This window comes from Glycine max, chromosome 10 (genome assembly GCF_000004515.6).
Source record: "Glycine max cultivar Williams 82 chromosome 10, Glycine_max_v4.0, whole genome shotgun sequence".
Taxonomy (NCBI): domain Eukaryota; kingdom Viridiplantae; phylum Streptophyta; class Magnoliopsida; order Fabales; family Fabaceae; genus Glycine; species Glycine max.
Window position 1 is genome coordinate 10,950,504 of NC_038246.2, and position 20,841 is coordinate 10,971,344.

The 20,841-nt window shown below is 31.6% G+C and overlaps 2 protein-coding genes across 8 annotated transcripts; one reads left to right on the forward strand and one right to left on the reverse strand.

Annotated features, from left to right (window-relative positions):
* Positions 1 to 219: 219 nt before the first annotated feature.
* Positions 220 to 7,114, forward strand: LOC100811616 (prolycopene isomerase, chloroplastic). 3 transcript variants are annotated; one of them, XM_003537095.5, is made up of 13 exons: positions 220 to 805; positions 1,412 to 1,618; positions 1,712 to 1,811; positions 2,563 to 2,645; positions 2,925 to 2,981; positions 3,855 to 4,007; positions 4,095 to 4,173; positions 4,296 to 4,444; positions 4,542 to 4,676; positions 4,850 to 4,963; positions 6,055 to 6,165; positions 6,272 to 6,380; positions 6,807 to 7,114. In XM_003537095.5, exons 1-13 carry the CDS (start codon positions 347 to 349, stop codon positions 6,878 to 6,880), a joined length of 1,830 nt encoding a protein of 609 aa, XP_003537143.1. In that variant the 5' UTR covers positions 220 to 346; the 3' UTR covers positions 6,881 to 7,114. The 3 variants fall into 3 exon arrangements, with proteins under 3 accessions (XP_003537143.1, XP_025979854.1, XP_025979853.1); XM_026124069.2 differs by having other exon boundaries at positions 753 to 809; XM_026124068.2 differs by lacking the exon at positions 220 to 805 and having other exon boundaries at positions 1,428 to 1,634.
* A 2,275-nt stretch (positions 7,115 to 9,389) lies between these two features.
* On the reverse strand, positions 9,390 to 20,604 carry LOC100800934 (ABC transporter G family member 22). 5 transcript variants are annotated; one of them, XM_003535785.4, is made up of 11 exons: positions 20,498 to 20,604; positions 19,405 to 19,774; positions 14,903 to 14,970; positions 14,167 to 14,402; positions 13,578 to 13,733; positions 13,175 to 13,358; positions 12,536 to 12,844; positions 11,677 to 11,964; positions 10,856 to 11,140; positions 10,362 to 10,469; positions 9,390 to 9,936 (listed from the first exon to the last, which is right to left on the reverse strand). In XM_003535785.4, the coding sequence occupies exons 2-11, from the start codon at positions 19,763 to 19,765 to the stop codon at positions 9,715 to 9,717; spliced, it is 2,217 nt and encodes a 738-aa protein (XP_003535833.3). In that variant the 5' UTR covers positions 19,766 to 19,774; positions 20,498 to 20,604; the 3' UTR covers positions 9,390 to 9,714. The 5 variants fall into 5 exon arrangements, with proteins under 5 accessions (XP_003535833.3, XP_006588894.2, XP_025979855.1 ...); XM_006588831.3 differs by having other exon boundaries at positions 9,390 to 9,971; XM_026124070.2 differs by lacking the exon at positions 20,498 to 20,604 and adding an exon at positions 14,666 to 14,760 and having other exon boundaries at positions 19,405 to 19,463.
* Positions 20,605 to 20,841: the final 237 nt, after the last annotated feature.

Here is a 20,841-nt window from a genome sequence, read left to right on the forward strand (position 1 = left end):
CTTCGAAAAATAGTACTCAATATTAACTATTAAGGGAAAATATAAATAATCATAATATACAATAAATATGCGCATCCACTTATTAAATACAGTAAATTAAATATTAATAACAATTAAATGATTTTTTTGTCATTTTGAATTTATTGAATTTAATAATTTCCCGGTTTGGACCAACAAATAACAAACAAACGTTATCTGTCTTTCTCTATTGTAGGAATCAATTTTACTAGTGAGTGGAATCCTTACACACCAACGCCATTACAAATTACAAAACATTTCTTTCCCCAACCCTCCATTCCAATGCCAATTTGTCACACCTCCACCAAAACATAAAAAAAAAAAAAAAATGCTCAATTCCTCTTTCCTCACCGTTTCTGAACACACCTTTTCCCACACTCCCCATCATTTCCCAACAAGGGCTTCTTCTCAAAGCCCCAACCTTCAGCCACAGTTTCAATCTTTAGCCTTTGCAAACCATGTAGTGAGTGAATTCCCATCTGGGTCTTGCTCCAATGCCCCCAGAAGAAAAGGGGTGTTGGCTGTGCGGTCAAAGTCAACGCTGGGAGTAGAAGAAGTGGTGGCAGAGGGAGGAGGAGTGAAGGGTAAGGGTGAAGAAGAGTTTGATGCAATTGTTATAGGGTCTGGGATTGGAGGGTTGGTTGCAGGGACACAGTTAGCAGTGAAGGGTGCAAGAGTTTTGGTTTTGGAGAAGTATGTGATTCCTGGTGGAAGCTCTGGTTTTTACCAGAGAGATGGGTATACTTTTGATGTGGGGTCCTCTGTCATGTTTGGTTTCAGTGATAAGGTCAGTTATTTATTCAATTTTGGTGCATGTGATTCTTTTTCTGTTATCATTTACTTTAATTTCATTTCATTAGTGATGTGATGAGATATGGATGGTGTTGAACATTTGGGGGTGAGAGGTCACTGGGCTGAATGTTACAGTGAAGGAATATGGATGCTTTGTTTGTGAGAGGGACTTACTGTTTCTCCCTGGTTTCCATGCAATCACTTTTTGTTTTTGTTTTTGGGTTTACTAATAAGTAAACACACTATTCTGTGATAATCTATCAGTTTAATTGTGCTTAGCTAGTGGCAATGAGCAAAATGGCTGCATCTAGTTTGCTCTTAAGATTAGTTTATGATAACAGAAAGACCGCATGAGAAGTAAATTATGGAATCAAAAGCATAAACATAGATGATTTTTCAGTGACAATCCCATGAGGCCATGGCCATGAGTTGCTTTATGCAAAACTTGGTTTTTGATCAATTAAGCTCCAAATAACTATATTTTGCTAATTTATGAGTAATGCCTTAGCCAACAGTAGCTTTTTGGGTACTTCTAATTATTCTTTATGTTGAATGGTATGCTTCCTAGGATCATGAGCATCATGTGAGTTAAATTTTGTAGGGTAATCTCAATTTGATAACACAAGCGTTGGAAGCAGTTGGTTGTCGGATGCAAGTGGTGCCTGATCCAACAACCGTTTACTTCCATCTACCAAATAACCTTTCTGTTCGAGTGCACAAAGAATATGATAAATTTACTGAAGAATTGACCAGTTACTTTCCCCATGAAAAGGAGGGTATTCTCAAATTCTACGGTGAATGCTGGAAGGTTTGTCTTAATTGAGGTGACTGCAGCCCCCTAAAGGCATTTTTGCCTCTCTTTGAAATTCACTTTTTAAGAGCTTTTATGTGTTATGGCTAGATTTTTGATGCCCTGAATTCGTTGGAATTGAAGTCACTAGAAGAGCCACTCTACCTTTTTGGACAGTTTTTTCAGAAGCCACTTGAATGCTTGACACTAGGTATTTTCATCTTGTTTATTTTAAAATGAGAGGCCACAAATGTAAAACTCTAAACTTCAAATGTATGATTTAAAAGAAATGTTGAGTGGGAACAAAGGGTCTCAAAGGGAACAAATGCATCACTAAACTATATGTTATTTACAGTTTGCTTCTTAAATGCTGCATAGTTGACTCAACAAATTTTACCCTAACCATGAATATCAGGGCAAGATTTGAGTTACTGATGCTTATGAAAATTCCTCATACAATTAATTTTTTTTATCTTCCTGAATAAGGATACACTAGACCTAGAGAATTACATCTGATGTACATAATCTACTTTTAACTGTGAAGAATGTGGATAGAACAAACATTTCAGCCAACCTGTATTGATCTCCTAAGGGGTCTCTGAATTTGTGATTAAATTGGCTTAAATCTTTGAAATGTGTCAATTTATTGTAATACCACGCTGTGATACTTAATTTATGAAAACCTTTGAAATGAAAATTTCAATCAATGTGAGCATCTTTAACTTTTTCTTTGTCTATTAGAACATAGCAAAGGGTGTGATCATTCTTGGTATATTTCTTTTGTATGGCATTTAGGTGATAGACCAGTCTCTATTAACCAATAAGCATGACATGCCTAGTAACAGTGCACTACTGATATGGGTTGGCATTGACCACCATCTGCACATCCCTCCATATTTGTGCCTTTTATCAATGTTTTCAGATGTTTTGTTCTTTAGCCTTTCTGACGATATTTTTGGCAGCCTATTATTTGCCTCAAAATGCTGGAGCCATAGCTCGGAAGTACATTCAAGATCCACAGTTGTTGTCTTTCATAGATGCAGAGGTAGATAGATGTAACTATTTGTTTGATTCAGTTAGAAGTTTCAAGAAATTATTAAGGAAAATGTGTCCTGATGAGGAATCAATTCTAGTGGATCTCATGTATGAGGTTGAGGAAAATTGTTGTGGGTCCCATTGTAGAAATTGAGGCAAAAATAAACAGTGCCACATGATTTGTATCTTTTTCTAAAAACTATTTTCAAGTGAGATAGCACCACTGATTTACACATTGATTAATTATTCAGTTATTGGTGCATGATTGGTAAAATATGTGTTATTGCAGTGTTTTATAGTGAGCACAGTCAATGCTTTGCAGACACCAATGATCAATGCTGCCATGGTAATCTATTCATTTATCTTTTTCATTCTTTTAGTTCTTTTAATCTTATTGCATTTCTTAAATTGTCTAGGAGAGGAGGATTCATGCTTGCATTCATTGTTTCTGGTTGCAATGGATGGGATTGGGGGATTAGAAAGTAAAATATGGAACTAGCATGAATTTGATCCAACATAGACTGCTTAGTCCTAATAACTTTACAAATATTCTATTATTTTTTTATTTGAAATGTTAAACATATAAATTGTAAGATGTAAATGCCACCCTTCAGTTAGTATTTGTCATGTTTTTGATCTGTTGTTTTTTCTTTCTAATAACTGATTCTAAAATGCGTAAAGGGTTAAATTTAGTCCTTAATCCTTATAAATATAGCAAATTTTGGTTTAAGTTCTACTCTTTTCGGTTGGACTTTGTTCTCATAATTTATTTATTTTATTTTTTTTGGAAAATAGTCCCTAATCCCTATTATTATTTAGTGATGACATGTCATTGGCATACATCTTAGCATGCTACCTAAATGACCACTCCAACATTGAATGTGACGTGGCATGTCTGAATGCATGCTAGATTATCACTAAATAGGAATAGGAACCATGCTCAAAATTTAAAAAATTTATAAGGACCAAAACCGACAATTTTTTTTTGAAGGACTAAAACCAAAATTTGCAATTTTTACAGGGACTCAACATATTAAACCCACCATGAGAAGTGTAGGGGTGACTGACAGATAACACTGTTTGAATTAGAAATTCATGTTACCTGTCCAAACAGTGAAAACACTAATGTAATGTCAAGTATAGTGTCCATTTGCATAGTTCACCTATGCCTCTCTTGCTCTCCATTTCCTGCATAGCTAGACTCCTTTTTCTCCTTCAGGTTCTATGTGACAGACACTTTGGTGGGATTAACTACCCTCTTGGGGGTGTTGGTGGGATTGCAAAGTCCTTAGCAAAAGGTCTCGTTGATCAGGGTAGTGAGATAGCTTACAAAGCAAATGTCACCAGTATTATAATTGAGCAGGGCAAAGCTGTAAGTGAGACATCAGTATAGAAACATTGAATACATATTTTGGAAAGAAGTTTTGTTTCCTCAAGAACTGTACTATGCTTTTTGCAGGTTGGTGTGAGGCTTTCAAATGGCAGAGAGTTCTTTGCCAAAACCATAATATCAAATGCTACCAGATGGGATACATTTGGTTGGTTCCAAATAAGAATTTTTATAAGATTTTTTGTTAATATTTCAATGATAATCTCCGATATGTTTCTCTGCCTTCATTCGGTCTTAGTTAACCTCTAATTGCATAATGCTACATTGTAGGAAAGTTACTGAAGGACATTCCACTTCCGAAAGAAGAAGAGAACTTCCAGAAAGTTTATGTTAAAGCTCCATCTTTTCTTTCAATTCACATGGGGGTTAAAGCAGAGGTTTTACCACCAGATACAGACTGTCACCATTTCGTGCTTGAGGTAGTTGGAAGTTTGCTCAACTTATATTCCTTAATAGTCTTTGTGCCTTAGAACAAATAATTAACTTTATTTATGCATTTCATCTGCACCTCTCTAGAGCAACTGGTCCAAATTGGAGGAGCCATATGGAAGTATCTTTCTAAGTATACCAACTGTTCTTGATTCATCATTGGCTCCTGAAGGCCGTCATATCCTTCATATATTCACAACTTCTTCTGTGGAGGACTGGGAGGTAGGCAATACTGAATAATGATTACTGGTAAACAAAGTTGAAGATTTTCACGTTGCTTGCTTCTATGACTTATAGTTTTTTTTGTTTTTCTTTTTGCCTGCTGTTTTACTCATTTGCAGATTAGTTTATGCTTAAAATCTCAATATCAAATATGTCACTGTTTTCTGTGCTAGGGTCTTTCAAGAGCAGACTACGAGGCAAAGAAGCAGCTTGTAGCAGATGAAATCACAAGCAGATTAGAGAATAAATTGTTTCCAGGTCTTAGATCATCCATTGATTTTATGGAGGTATGGACTATAACCTCAGACGTCATACTACTGAATGGTATTTCTGTGACTTCCTATGCTGTAACAAGCAATTCAAAAATAAATCAAGGAGATGTTATTGTACTTATCTTTATTAGCTCAACCACATGGGCATGAACACAAATTTTCTGTCTGCATTGGTTAAAATGTTTTAATTTTAAAAATTTAGTTAATCTGGCAGTTCGTTACTTGGATTTGTTGATCTCTCTTTGGTTAATTCAGAATTATGCAGATATGATATTGTGGTATGTGGAACATTGATTTGTGTAATGGCATTTGAATAATGCTATTTTCCTGTCGACAAAATAATAATCTGGTGTTATATTTGAAAAGAACTTATTACAGTCTACTTCACTGCTTGTGGGCCTAAATTGTGTCGTGCTAAAGGTGACGGTTAAGCATAAATGTTGGTGCAGCATAACTGCATTTGTTCTTGAAAGATCCAAACCCCACCCAGCATTTAATATAGTGATGCCTGTTTCTGTTTAAGTGTTTTTAATTGTTAAAAAAAACCTTTATTTCTTTGTTTTAGGTGATTCTGTGGCCGTCCTCAAATGTGATACTCTTTTTTGTGATGCTTGTAACAGACTGCAACTAGAATAGTAGGCAAGAGAAGCTGTTCCCATGTTATTGTTGGTATTACCCGTAGACATAATTTGTAAAACAATCAATACTGAATATTTCATATGCTAGTTTTTTCTTTCTTTCATAGGTGTTTGTAGTTTCCGTTAATTTTTCAAATTTTTGTTTTAGTCGTGTGGATGAAATCCTTTCATTTAAAGCAGTCAAAATTAATTCAATAGGATTACTTTTAGAAAAACATCTGGAAGTGGGACAGCTTATACTTGATTAAATTAAGAGCTATTAGAAAATCATTTTGAATCAAAACAGGAGAACCACTTTCATCGAAGCTGGTAGCTAAGAAGCATGCTTGCTATTCTGTTAGTGTTTGAATTATCTGTTTAGATGGATGAGACTATCTATATAATGCTTAGGAATTCTTTTTGTGTTTGATTCTTATGCCTTTTTCTATTATGTGTATGTTTTTTCTGAAATTTTAAGCCTCATTATAGGTAGGGACCCCAAAGACACACCGGCGATACCTGGCTCGTGACGAGGGAACTTATGGTCCGATGCCGCGCAGAATCCCAAAAGGGTTATTGGGAATGCCATTCAATACCACAGTAAGTCTACTTCCACAAGAAAATAACTGGTTCAGTTATGGAAACACTCTGCTATGCTTTTAGAAGGCACTGATTAACTAAAGCCATAAACCAATAAAACTTTCAGGGCATAGATGGTCTTTACTGTGTTGGTGATAGCTGCTTCCCTGGACAAGGTGTTATTGCTGTAGCTTTCTCAGGAGTTATGTGTGCTCATCGAGTAGCTGCTGATATTGGTAAGATAGAGCATTCCTTCAAATGTGCAACACATTAATAGCAAGCTTTCCTTCAAATTCTGGCAAACCCTTACTTAATGCTTCAAATGCACAAAGTTATAAGCACTCCCATGTTCTGGCAAATTTACATTATGTTTCACATAATGTGAAGAAATGCATGTGTGTTATTCCTTCAAATGTCAATAGCAAATGCACAAAGTTGTTGTTTCTATTGTGCTTACCTTTTAAGTTAAATTTATATTTTAGTTATATATGTTTGCTCCTGTTAATTTCAAAATTTTTAATACACATTGCCAGAATTTGAATCTGTGAATATTGGGATATCATGGTATATAACACTGTTGAACTGCTCTTGCTGAGAATGGTGAACTTCTAATTGGATTTTTCTTTACCCTCATTTTATTTAATTTTTATTCCTTTAAATAGGGCTGGAGAAGAAGTCACCTGTGTTGGATTCCATGCTGCTTCGGTTGCTTGGTTGGTTAAGAACAATGGCATGAGATTTAATATATAGGAGCATTTGTTGGATGCAGTATCATCATCCATTTTTCATAAGAAGCTCAACTTTCATTACAGCATTGGTTCATTGCAGATTTCATCCACAATTTTCAAGAGTCATCAATTTGTCACAGAAGGGGCCAAAGTTTAAAATGTATAAGTTTAATGTAATAATTTTGATAATATCATGTCTTATACGTGATTTAAGTAATTTATAATAATATTTAAATATTAAATATTTTCTTAATTTTATTTTTGCAATATTTTTTTTAACTTTAGTAATACACTCCCTAGACTTTTATAACCTTGTCTGCTACTGAATAAAAAAAAGGAGAATTGATCTATTTTTTTGAAAGAATCTAGATAAATTATTCACAGGAAAAAAATTGATCACAAGAAAAATCTATAAATTAAAGTCATATTGTATAAGTTTCTTGTAAAAAATGAAGTCATGGAAAAATGAGTTTGAAAAATATATAAAAAAAAACAATTTCTAAATTATGTTAGGCTAGGTTTAAAAATCATATCATAAAATAAAAAACGATCATTATTTTGAAAATATCATTTTAACTCACTTTAAAAACTAAGAAACTAATAATAGAAAATCAATCTGAATATAGTCAAAAACATAAAGATCAAAAGTGAATTTTAGTCATATTTTTAGTATTGTAGTATAGTCCTTTTTACATTTTCATTGTTAGGTCTTAATTCTATAAAAATTCCTAGGTGATTCTTCCTAGCTATAAATAAGTAAAAATAGTTGAAAGGAGACACAATCATCCGTTTTATTATGTTTTTTTTTTAATCAGCCATCTGTCCTTTTAACTCGTTCATCCTAACAAAGGGCAAAAACATAGTCAATGGTTGCTGCAACAATAACCCAAATCAGAAGTGATTGTTATTTTTTTATTTTGCAACTTGGAAGTGAAATTGAGGGGGGAATAAAAAGAAAAACAAAGTGAAACTAGATTACACTTTCAGGGCTTAGACAAATGTCAATATATTACTCTTTCAAGGACTAAATAATGAGAAGAGATCGAATTACTTCAAAAATAAGTTTAAAAAAAATCACTTTCATTTATTCTCTTTTAATGGTTAAAATTAAATTCTTATTATAATCTTTAAATTTCAAGAAAATAAATGATAAGAATAAACAATAATTAAAGAATTACTGTTAAAATAAGTTGATTCATTCTCTTTATAAATATTTATAAAATATTTATTAAAACATAGCTTACGTCAATAACAACAGGATATGACAAACTACATAACTAGTCTAATCTTATGGTATTTTTTATTCCTCTTCTAATTTAAATTATTATTTTTTTCTTCACTCATCTAACAAACTCTGAAAGTTACAAGTTCATGTTATACTTGTCTCATTCATTGAAGAGCTTAAGTTCTATTTTGACTCTTCTAACAAAGTAAATGTCTCATTCGTTGAAGAGTTTAAGTTCTATTTTGACTCTTCTAACAAACTGAAAGTTACAAGTCCATGTTATACTTGTCTCATTTATTGAAGTTTGAATAACAGCTGATAGCCTAATAATCTTATGGCATTTTTTATTTCTCTTCTAATTTAAATTATTATTTTTTCTTTACTCATCTAACAAACTCTGAAGGTTGCAAGTCAATGTTGTACTTGTTAATTCCATTCATTGAAGAGTTTAAGTTCTATTTTCACGCTTCTAACAAACTGAAAGTTACAAGTCCATGTTATACTTGTCTCATTATTGAAGTTTGAATTTCTATTTTCACTCTTCTAACAAACTGAAGGTTACAAGTCCATGGTATACCTGTCTCATTTATTGTAAATTGAATTTCTATTCTCAAAGTTGTGTAGCTCGTGCTAAAGTTGAATGGCTTTTTGGACGTAAGTTTAACTTAAATTCTTTTTTTATCAATATTGATATCTTAACTAGTTTCATGTTATTTTTTTTTAAAAAAAAAATCGTTACATGTAGTGTTTTCACCTTTTTACATGTTTGTTTCCAATCGATGCTCCGTTTTCTTTTAAATGACAACAATTTTATATTTGTCGTTTTAAATATTTATGTATTAAATTTATATATAAAGTTTAATTGGTTCAATTAATGTCTACAATGTCTATTGATGATATATTTATCTGAGTGAACTCAAGGTATTCTTTATTAGAAATCAATGACTAATTTTTAAAAATATTGAAATCAATTTAAATAATTGACCTCTTAAAAGATTTTTTTTTTTTACACATGGACTTGAGGATCGAATCATAATTATATGTTTAAGAAAAAAAAAACTTATTTGTCAATCATAACTGATGATATACTCACCCAATATGTCAGTTAAATGGATAATTAACCCAAATTCAATAACTATAAATAATGCCTTCTGAATTCAAAACAAAAGCAGAAAGATCTTTTTTGGTCAGATAAAACATTTCTTCATGTCAAGTTACATCTTAATTACTTGACAAATGTCATTTCAAAAAGGCGTGAGCAACTTAACTACGCTATATACGTAGGGAATTGATGGATAAACTCTATAATTCCACTACAGTACTAGTTACAAGCTTCAGTCAATTAAACATTCTCGGAAGAGTTAATTAAGTATCTCTCGAAAACAAAAATCTGAATTCTCCAGATAATGTTGTGCCTACGATGATCATAACATGTGGCTTGCACTGTGGTGTTTCAACATAACTAATTAAATGAAATATAAATATTCACAAGACAAAATAAAAAAAAGCCACTATCTCTAATGTGCTAGGTACTTCAATTATTGGTCCTTCTTAGTACATGTGATTCTTTGTTTAATTAATATTATCACCCACATGCAAAGAGTGATCAAGTTGAATTTAAGCTCCAGATTGAAGTTTCATTCTCCTTAGAGAAAGATATGCCAAGAAACGGTAACCAAAAACCATGGCTATTAGAGCAGCTACCTCTGTTGCACCACTATCAATTCTGATCCCATTGATGACTGGTGAGATGTGTTCATATTGCACCTTGAGAAGAAGCTTGTAGGTGTGGTAGTTGAATGACATGTAACGAATCCAAGAAAAAAATATGGGGACCCTCTGCCAAATTTAGCATCACTTGTTACATTCTTCTACTAAATGATTGCATGCAAAGGTTACTCATGTCAGCTATTGGACCATTAAATTAGTGACCAAAACAAATTCAATTTTGAAATTCAAAATTGTGTCAATTATTTCACGATTTTCTTTACTTCAAACTCTATTATACTAGTGAAAATTCCCTCAGTGCTTTAATGTTTCAAAATTATTAACAACACAGTATCTAAACAGAGTCTTTTGAACAGACATTTTATTATTGATTAAAATTTATTAAAATAATTATTTTTATAAATCTAATTTCTTATATAATAAATAAATATTATGATTTTATAGTTTTGAATATTTTATAATCAATGTGTTAAAATGTAAACTGTTAGGCTCTTCGTAATCTTTTATTCCAAACAAAAACTGGTATGTTTGTTTACCTGCACAAAAAATCCTCCAGCCAGCATGAAGGTCATCACAGTTACTGAAGCCAAAGTTGTTGCTCTTTTCAAGTCCATAAGTGTGGCCCCAATAGCAAGTCCAAGTCCCTGCATCACAACCAGCCACGGTCAGAACTAGAGACTAATTTAGTTGCATTATATCAATGATAGATTATTACTGTAATAAACTCGATTGATTTTTATAATAATTACTTTAGAAATTACATCAAAAAGTTTTTTAATTGATAGTATAAATTTTTTTACTAAACCTAAGTAAAATTAGGATTATTTAATTAGAATATACTGACACATCCAATCTTAAATTATCATATATATGAAAAGATTATTTAACTTTTGTAACAATCACTTGAAAAATCCTATTTAGAGTTTTTTTAATTAGTTGATAATATAAAAAAAATCACCACAATTACACTTTATTTTATATTATTTATAAAAAAAAAGAAAATATTTTCTGAATTTGTTAAAGTAGATACCTGAGCAGCCACAATGCAGAGGAAAACAGTGAGAACCGTGAGGAAAAATGGTGCAACACTGAGTCTGAGGCCGGCCATGAAATAAACAACAAGTAGAAAAAGCACTGGTAAAATGAGGTCTAGTGGAAGGTCACTTGTGGTTCTAGCCAGGAAGTATGCACTCAATCTGTACATGTCTGCTGCTCTCTCCTTACTCAGCATGGCTCTCTCTTGAGGAAATGTGAATATTGCAGTGAAAACAGGAAAAAATCCCCAGAAAACAGCAATAAAGAATAGTAATCCTGCCTGCAATCCGCAAAGATAAATAGCTTACAATGTTTATGCTTGTGAAATTATGTCTGAGAAATGCTAATAACACATTCTATTATATATGCTTTCCAATATGTTATTATTGACTAAAATTTCTTAGGAGTCACAAAATAATGTGGGACTGTGCCACTCTATTTAAAATGAGTCATTTATAATTTCATAAGTTTGAATAAATCTCAAATAGTAATTTCTTCATTTCTTTTTATCTGTCTTTTAAGTTTTCATGTGGAAATTAAGAAATATTTTAAATCTTCTTGATTCTAATAAAATAGTTGTGGGATTTTTTATTTTATCCCTTTTTTTTCTTTTCAGTCCATAATAAATGTATGTGCAAATTAATTATTAGGTGACAAATAATTGATGAAAGAATAATAAATGTCACCTTAAACTTTTCAAACGACAAATAAATAAAAATAAAAAATTTCCAAAACTCCTCAAAAAGGAAGAAAGAGAGTAATAAAGAATGTGTTAGAAAAAGTGTGGTTAATTTTCTTATCTGTATATGGTCTTACCTGATCTTGCAGATCTTTTGGGTTCTTAGTATCTGATTGCCACCAAAGTAATCCTAAGATGACAGCAGTGGATAAAACTTGGGTGATTCTCAACCAGCTAAAATAGTCATGCCTCCGTTCTTTGATTCCTCTCCAAAATAGTATGGAAAATTGCTCATCCCAACTTGCTCCCCATTGTCTCTTATGAGAACACACTTTAGTCTTCAGTGCTTCATCAAGAGGTATAGGAACCATTAGTCTTTTCTTTTCTGTTTCTGCTACTCGAGTTTCATATGCCTCCACCAGATACTGTTAAAATTCATTTCAGTCGTAATAGGAGAAATTTCTTCCTTCAAGATCATTTATACTTGAATCATATTAAAATTCAAGAGTAAACTGCATAATGGACTTGTTTGTTTAAATTTATTTGTGAAAAAAATATTTATTTTGATAAAATAAATAGTTATATGTTTTTTTTAGTAAGTTTATCTAAATTGTTTCTGCTTAAAAAACATAGTTTTCTACTTATTTTTAAAAGTAAATCCCATCTGTTTATTAAAAACATACTTATATAAAAAGTATTTATTTTAAATTTTTTTAAAAGTTTAAACAAACTCACCAAATCTTTACTTTTACTGTGAAACCTATACGAAACTATGGTAAATTTTTAATAAAGAGTAAATAGTTCATGTACTTTTAGATCGATATCTATCAATTTTTTGATATGTATTGTAAGTTTGATGAATTTTACAACATATATCTTTAAAGTCATAATTGTCAAGTTGCCCATGATTTTTTATTAGTTGATGATATAAAACTGACTGTGCATAGAAATTACATTCTTGGTAAAAACAAATTACAAACTGCTGGTGATGATTACCTCATGTACAACAGCTGGTGATGGCTTCCCATTTTGTGTTTCAGCTTCTGCATTTCCCATCTGCACTTTATCTTCCAACTCTGAAGGTAGGGAAACATCATTTATGTTTCCATTAGCAAGGTCTAGCAAAAACTCTGCCGGGTTCATGGAAATAAGTGGTGAACATCCTATGGACTGGAAGTAAGTCATTGTTTCTGAGGCTTTTCCAAAGTAAAGAAGGCTCCCTTTTCCAAGAAGGATCAACTTGTCAAATTTGTGGAAGAGTCTGCTTGATGGTTGGTGGATTGTTGTCACCACTGTTTTCCCTGCCTACAATTTCAATTAACAAGTTAGTGATAAAGGTTTAGTCATGGGAAAAATATCTTGTATGTTCATCACCAAAGAATAGAATTAAATGTGCATGTGAATTAATAAACTCAGATTGGAATAAACTATATGCTTTGAATTAAGTGTCATTTTCATGGAGATCCAAAAGAATTTGAATTGATTTGTCATAGATGTAATGTCATTTTCATGACTCATAGTGTGCTTATTGTCACATTGCTTGATGATTAGTAATAGTGACTTTCCTTCCCTTGCTTTCAATTATGTGAATTATTAAGTGTAATCTAAAATCTTAGCATATGATATAACAATTACTTCTGCTATGTCTTGTAGCATCTGAACAATCCTCAAGGCTGTTGTAGAATCCAAACCAGAAGTTGGTTCATCAAGAAAAAGAAGAGAAGGGTTGATTATGATCTCATTGCCAATACAAACTCTCTTCCTCTCACCACCAGATACTCCGCGAACAAAGGAACCACCAATCATAGTGTCTTGGCACCTTTTCCATACATAAAATATAAACTATTAGCTTCCAAAATTAAATATTAACATGTGTAAAATGGTTATAATGCTCTACTCTTGACTTTTGAGTCCTTAAGGATGGAATGGAACCATTTACCTAATAGTTTATATTAACATGTCTTTCTCTATAAATGTGACTTTTGTGCTCATAATAATTTTGACATTTCATTCTTAAGGATGGAATGGAACCATTTACCTTTCCAAGCCAAGCTCATAGATTACATCTAAAGCTCGTTTTTCCTTTTGCTCCTTTGTGTATGCCTTTGGTAGTCTTAGCCTGGCTGCATATGTCAATGTCTCTTTCACAGTTAGGTGAGGAAACAGAACATCATCTTGTGTCACGAATCCTATCCTGCCACATGTTTCACGTAAGTACAATATAATGGTGATTTTGCACACTTTAAGAAGCAAATACAAGTTCACCATTTGAAGGAAAAAAATTGTCTGTCATACAAAGTTGTGGTGATACATCCTAAATATCATTTACTATCTTGTTGATAGAAGAACATTTTGATCACTAACAAACTTGTAACCTTTGACTTGTTAAGAATTCCATCACTATGTTTCAATCTAGAGAAAATAGTAAAAACACTAAAACTATAAAAGGTTTACACATTGAACCGGTTAGAAATCGTCATGTATGATAAGTTTGTTGATTTTAATAATAACTATCTTAAAAATTATACCTAGCATAATTTCTGATTGGTTAACAACATAAAGTTTTTTCACTTTGGAATGTGTTTGTTCTAGATGCACTTGGTAAGGTGGTGGATTTTATGTTTTACCTGCTCTTAAGGAACTTGGAATATGGTTGGTCATTGTAAGTGATAGAACCACCACTTATAGGATGGCTTAACCTTCCCCCAAGAAGGTTTAAAAGAGTTGTCTTTCCACTTCCCGAGGGGCCCATCAATGCCAAAACTTCCCCTGGATTTACAGAACCAGTGATCCCATTCAAGATATCCTTCTCCTCAGTTGTTGTCATGCCCTTGATCACTATCTTGTAGGTCACATCCGTGAACTGCACATTCAATAATAAGAAAAGAAAAACTCGTTAAGTGTGATCCATCACTAACTCAAAACAAAACACATCATCAGAAGTAAGCTCAATGCACCAAAACATTAATATTTTTTCTAAGAAATTAGTGTCTAACTACTCATACTCCACACTCTTCTTTCTCGGTAAGACCATGCTATAAAGCCTCAAGAGATTTGAGTACCAAGGTAGGTGTATTAGTACTAATTTATTTCTCTGGTAACTGAAAAGAAGGGTTAATCTTGTACATTGATGTCACATGAAATGAAACTTTGTACAAGACTGAATCCGATGATCATGTTCTATTGGTTGCAATGATTGCTAAAGTAAGCTTCATCCTTGCCTGCCCAAATACACAGGGCCACATCAAACTCATGCTCTATTATCGATCAGAAGGTTAATTTGAAGTTTTGAACCTATGCAGAGGTAGATGCAGGCATGGAACAAGAAGATCTTAGTATTAAAATATGCAAAATGTACATTACCTTTAGATATATTGGTAGAGTTGGTTCCGTTTGAAACTTCGTCCTAGGTCCAGCTTCAATATCCTCAGCTGCAACATACATAGTAAATGACCCTCTTTATAAAATTCAAGGTGGGAAAAAGAAGCTCCTACAATCAGAAGCCTATATAGTATATACCAAGCATGCAACTATATATTAGTTTCACTTGGCACAATAGTGCACTAGAAATTAATTAATAAAAAATGCACGTTCTTGATCTTGACTAAGTATGTGGTTGTGTTATGCTATAGGGTGGTAAATATCTTTAATATGATTTGCAAGAAAGTACTATGCATGGATGCTTCTCATGTCATTGACATTACATGATCCGTTAAAAGGGTGCAACATTTGCTGGCCATGAAAACTCAAGTGGGGTAGCATGGACCATGGTTATATGTGACTTGAGCATTGACATCAATAAGTGAAGTTTTTTTTTTTTGGTTCATATGGTTGCATAGAATTATCCTCGGTAGGTCACAAAATTTTTTCATCTTATCCAAGAAATCTGTTAGCCATCATAGGTGAATTATTTCCTTCCAACAAGAATTTCTCTAAATACATCAATTAGAATTCGAACTCCTCATTACAAGCTTAAGGGACGACCCCGAAACTTGTGTCACTTGTATCAACTACTTGTTCATCAATAAGTGAAGTGTTATCCACATAGCAGTGAAAATAAAAAGTCAACCTGAATTTAATTGAGTGGCCCCAAGAATGGGGCAATTTGCTCTCCCAGAAAAAAGGAAGGAAAAAAAAACACAGAAAGAGACATGTTCACTTGTATGTTGTGGACCCGTAGGTACGACATAATTAAGAGCTAAATTGTCTTTCAAAGACATATTAGTCCACAAAATGGGTCGTGTTCCCCACATAATGGTACTCCGAGAAAGAAAGAAAAAAATGCTTGAACATTGTTATAAATGAGGATGGGAACAAGGGGAAGAAACAAAAAAATAAGAAGTCTCCCCAAGAAAATGAAAAGCCACCCACGAATCACATCAGAGAGAAATGGAAAATTGAGAGTGTGCATGCATTACAGATAATTAGTACAGCTAATTAAAACGACGTTACTATATATATGTAAACATTTGCATATATTTAGGTGATAGAATTAGTGTGCTTTTTGTCCATAAAAGAATAAATAAGTGTGCTTAAGCGCGTAAAAAAACTATATGCAAGTATAAATAGGGACGAGATGATTAATTAATATAAGGTGATAAATTTTATATTTACACTAATAATTTTTTTAGATTATGATTGATCCAACTATTTTATTTTTATTTTAATCATATATAACAAATTTCACATAATTTATACATGACTTTATACTTTAGTTAGTCGTGGATATTTACTTGTATTCCAGATAATATATTATCTGTTACAGAAAAGTAGTATGATAAAGCATTAATTATTCTTGTATGAGATTTCATTATAAACTAAATATATTATGAAAATGTTTCAATTCAATTGTTGAATTGGTAATTTTATACTTTAGAAAAAAGTTATTAATAATAGTATGAAAATTTGACACCGAGTATATATCAATTGATGCTTTAATATATTAAAATTTTAATATGTATCATTAAATAAATTATATACATGTATATATCTATAACTATATATAAAGAAAATAAGGTGTTTTGATATAATATTTTTATATTCATTTTATTCTCTTATAATTACATCCACAAATTAATATTTTATCTTTCATTACCTTAACAAATCACTCATTTTATCCTTAAGGCATATTTTTTTTCTAATTTATACTAATAATAAAGAAAATATCTCATTCGATATTCATATTTCATTTAGATAATTTTGTCTTTAAACTATTTTTTAAACTTTCAAATATTTTTTATAACCTACAGTAACTTCATAACTTCTCACTACTATATTTATCTTCTTTTTTGTATTATTTATTTATAAATTTTAGAGAGGCACGCCCTAGTAATATATAATAATGATACAATTATTAACGGCAACACGTATATATGATTGGTCTAACGAAAATGACACTTATCTATGGACAGCAGCTACACCACTGTCTTGGTCGTTTCAGTGGTGGGTAGTGTGGGTACCACTATAGTTACCTGTTTTTTTGGATCGTTAATCACGGGGTTTGTAGTCAGAGGTGGCTGGTTGGATTGGATCCGACAAAGACACTTCCCTTCCTTCGCGTACGTGAATCAATGTGAACGCAAGTAGGTAAGTGTGTGTTTGGTTTAACAGTGAATTCAACATGCATATATTTCCAAGCATGTTAGCCACCTCTACATTAAGATGTTGCCATATTACCATGGCATGAATGGAGATCTAGCCAAAGTTCTGAAGTTTTCAACTCCTTTATGTGAAACTTGATTTTAATCTTTAATTTTGACAAATTTAGTTTTTAAATTTAGGGAAAAAATTATTTTCGTTCTTTCTCACTATATAAACTATTTGTGATCTATAAAGGATGAAAATCATTACTTATCTAAAAAGTTCAGGAAGTATATATATCAGAGTTAAAATACGAGAACTAACAACATGAAAATAATATCAGTAAATATACATAATTTTTTTTTAATTCTCTTATATTTTTTAAATATGATAATTTCACAATTTTTTTATTAAGACAAAGATCTAAATTCGACCCCTTTCTTAAATATTAAATAATCATTTTTTAATATCATATAGAAATATCTTTAACTTCTATATCTTTCAAAATAAGTGAGTATAACACGGTGGGTAAAAATACATAGTTAAGATACTACTAAATATAGTTAACCAAATTTTTCACTAAAAATTTAGTTATTAGTAAAATTAATTAATACTTTGTACCTACAATATAATCATCATATATTAAAATCAGGAAAAAAAAATGGTTTTTTTAGCCTCCACACTGTTAGTACGATTTGGTTAAGATTCTTGTATTTTTTATATCAATGAATTTGCCTTTCAAACTTTAAAAAGAAATTTCTCATACTTATCACTGACCAGTCAGGGGCCGTTATTATCACTTCCAGCATTAGCAATCTTTTCTGGGTAACGGAAGGGTACCAACAGGGACTGTACTTTTTTGTTTCATAGCAGTTTAAAAGAAAATGAATGACTTTTTTCTATTTTTACTTTTTCACATGTACTTGAGTTTGTTTTGCCCTTGCCAAAAGGTCATTCTTATAAATGCATATGTTGTGTCATTATTATTAATCAGAAAAAGGAAATCTACCCAGATCTGTAAAGTAGTAAATCAGACAACAGAGGAAACCTCACCACGTATATTTTGTGGATACTATAGGGGCACGACACAAACCTAGACCGATGGTATATAGCATTTGCTCTTTAAATTGAATGGCTGAAATTCAAATAATACTTCACTAATAAAGAAACATATCAAATTTTTCATTCAGATGGTACAAACTACAAAATGTTAACGTTTTGTTTAGGAGTAATAAAGAGAAATAAAATAAGGTAAGTAATTAAGTAAATAGTTAAGACGAACAATACCATTATTTAACAAGAATTTTTTTTAATTAAGAAGAAGACCGTAAAAAGAGTCAAACCAAGTAATATAATAAAAAAACAAGGTAACTTATGTCCATGGTTCATTAACTTCTACTCTTAAATTAGTATTAATTAGTATGACAAAATGCTTCCCTTCCTATATAAAGTGTGCCTTACATTAACTATATTATATATATATATATATATATATATATATATATATATATATATATATATATATATATATCATACTTTCACAAACACATACATGGAAAGCTACAAGATCATCTATTGCTTTGTGATTTGCATGCATGTCTGATTTCATTGTCAAAAACGTTTTTAAAATCAAGTTGTTGTTGTTATTGTTTATTCGTTACATAAGTAATCCTTCACAATAAAATAAAATAAAAATCAACAAGTGATGGTGTACGTCCATTATTTTCACTTATCCGAGAGTCAAACTGTATCATTGAATGGTTGACGGTAGGACTACAAAGAATCAATCTAGACAACAAAAGAAGTTTAATTCATTTGAATAGGTTGATTTCACAATATTTTTTTGTATATAAGTAATTATTAAAAAAAAGTTTATTTAAAGGAAAAATTAGGTAGACACAACATTCTATTAAATATATTGAGAAAAAAAGAGAAATTAAGTAGTATACATATAATAGTAATAAATGATATGATATGATGAAAAGAAAGACATAAAAAATATGATAGAAAATATATGTAGTTTAATCGGTATTTTTAGTGTTGTTAATTATTTGTTTAGAATTGAAGTTTTATCTCAATAATGTTGAAGGTCTTGATTAAATGTCAAGGTGAATCTCTGACTGTGAAACTCTAATTATAATAATAAAACATATTAAAAAATCATTTCTGACACTTGTTAATTATAAAAAATACTAGTATAATGAGGTGTATGATTTATAGAACTGTCTTTGAGTATCAGTCTTATACAAATTAAGTGTATGGTAATTAAATTGTCATGTACTTACGGATATCATCATCACTGAAGGGCTTGGAGTCAGCAATTTCTTCAGGAGGCATAGTAAAGCCAGTGAAGGAGAAAGAGAGTCCCAAGCTAGCACTTGAGGCTCTGCTAAGTGCAGCACCACTACTCACATCATCGAGCTCTAGCTTCATTTGACTTATCTGAGCACTCCTTGACTTTCTTATGTGGGTGTTCTTCCCGCCGCGCCCCGGCGAGGCCCCCGTCAGCCATCGGCTTGACTTCCTCGAGTCCACCACTCCGTTCGCGGAGTGATCGCTCGATGGTGGCGACTTTAAGCCTGCCACCATTGATTCTAATAGTTGGTCTGATTTTGTTCTCACTAGTGATGTATTTGCTTTCTCCATAGTCACCCACTGTTTGCCAAAGAATGAGAAATAAAAAAAATGTAACAATTTTGTTTTACGTGGGTAATTTGACCATAAAACATCATTAAGCAAAGGATATAGATGCGAAATTCGTTGGATTAGATTACCTCTTATACTCATTTTTTTAATTAAAATCTTTGTTTATAAAAAAAAATGAGAAATTCTATCAAACACTTTGAAATTAATTTAGGAATTTTTGTTATTAAGAATTTCTCTCTTTCTCTCTTGCTATTGATGTATGTGTTCATACTCATTTAACTATTAATTCAAAAAACAACTTATCAAAACGCTTAAATTTTACTGGGTATATATTATAGCAACTCTCATATTAGATATATAGTAATTAAGTAATATATCTAATATAAGTTTTATATAATATAATAGTTCATGAAAACTTATATGTTAGGAAAGGCATATAATATACCAGAAGTACTATTGGGTATGTTTTGTTTTTATTTTCAAAGAGGAAGATTAGGAGGGAAGAAGTTATTTCATCATATAATAGTTATGTACTCCTAGAGTACGAGGAGTAATAATTTATGACAAGAAAAATATATTAATTAAATTATAAATGGAATAGGAATAGGAATATTTGATGATAGTATATTTATAGACAAATCGTACAGGAAGATGTATCGTTGAATTTATCCATTTCTTTTTATTACTACTAGTTAGAAAAACCATAGGGGCAGAAAAAGCAGAAGACAATACCTCGAGAATGCAAGAGTTGTTTTTAGTGCTGGGGATGATCCGAAAATGGAATATGAGACCAAAGCTCAACTCAGCAACAGCAATCGATAAATTATTAGCACATCCAATCATGTGGAGCACTCGCCCTCTTATAAAGGGCAATTAAGAGCACCATGTGAAGTTACCAAATTACCCTTGCATTTCATTGCAAATATCAACCTCCATTATATATATATATATATATATTTGTTTTCATCTTTTTAGATAAGAACTGAGCTTTAGTTGAGACATGTAGATATGATGGCACATCATGGACCTTCCATGCACGCTAGGTAAGGCCATGTTTGCCGTACACGCGTCCAACA

What these genes read in the sequence shown, in the direction of transcription:
- LOC100811616 (XM_003537095.5), top strand. Translation starts at nt 347, where the DNA reads ATGCTCAATTCCTCTTTCCTCACCGTTTCTGAACACACCTTTTCCCAC. An exon ending in TGTTTGGTTTCAGTGATAAG is followed by an intron (nt 806 to 1,411) that starts GTCAGTTATTTA and finishes TAAATTTTGTAG; the next exon opens with GGTAATCTCAATTTGATAAC. An exon ending in TCGAGTAGCTGCTGATATTG is followed by an intron (nt 6,381 to 6,806) that starts GTAAGATAGAGC and finishes TCCTTTAAATAG; the next exon opens with GGCTGGAGAAGAAGTCACCT.
- LOC100800934 (XM_003535785.4), bottom strand. Translation starts at nt 19,765, where the DNA reads ATGGAGAAAGCAAATACATCACTAGTGAGAACAAAATCAGACCAACTA. An exon ending in CAAAAGATCTGCAAGATCAG is followed by an intron (nt 11,141 to 11,676) that starts GTAAGACCATAT and finishes TGCGGATTGCAG; the next exon opens with GCAGGATTACTATTCTTTAT. An exon ending in TCTGCATTGTGGCTGCTCAG is followed by an intron (nt 10,470 to 10,855) that starts GTATCTACTTTA and finishes GTTGTGATGCAG; the next exon opens with GGACTTGGACTTGCTATTGG.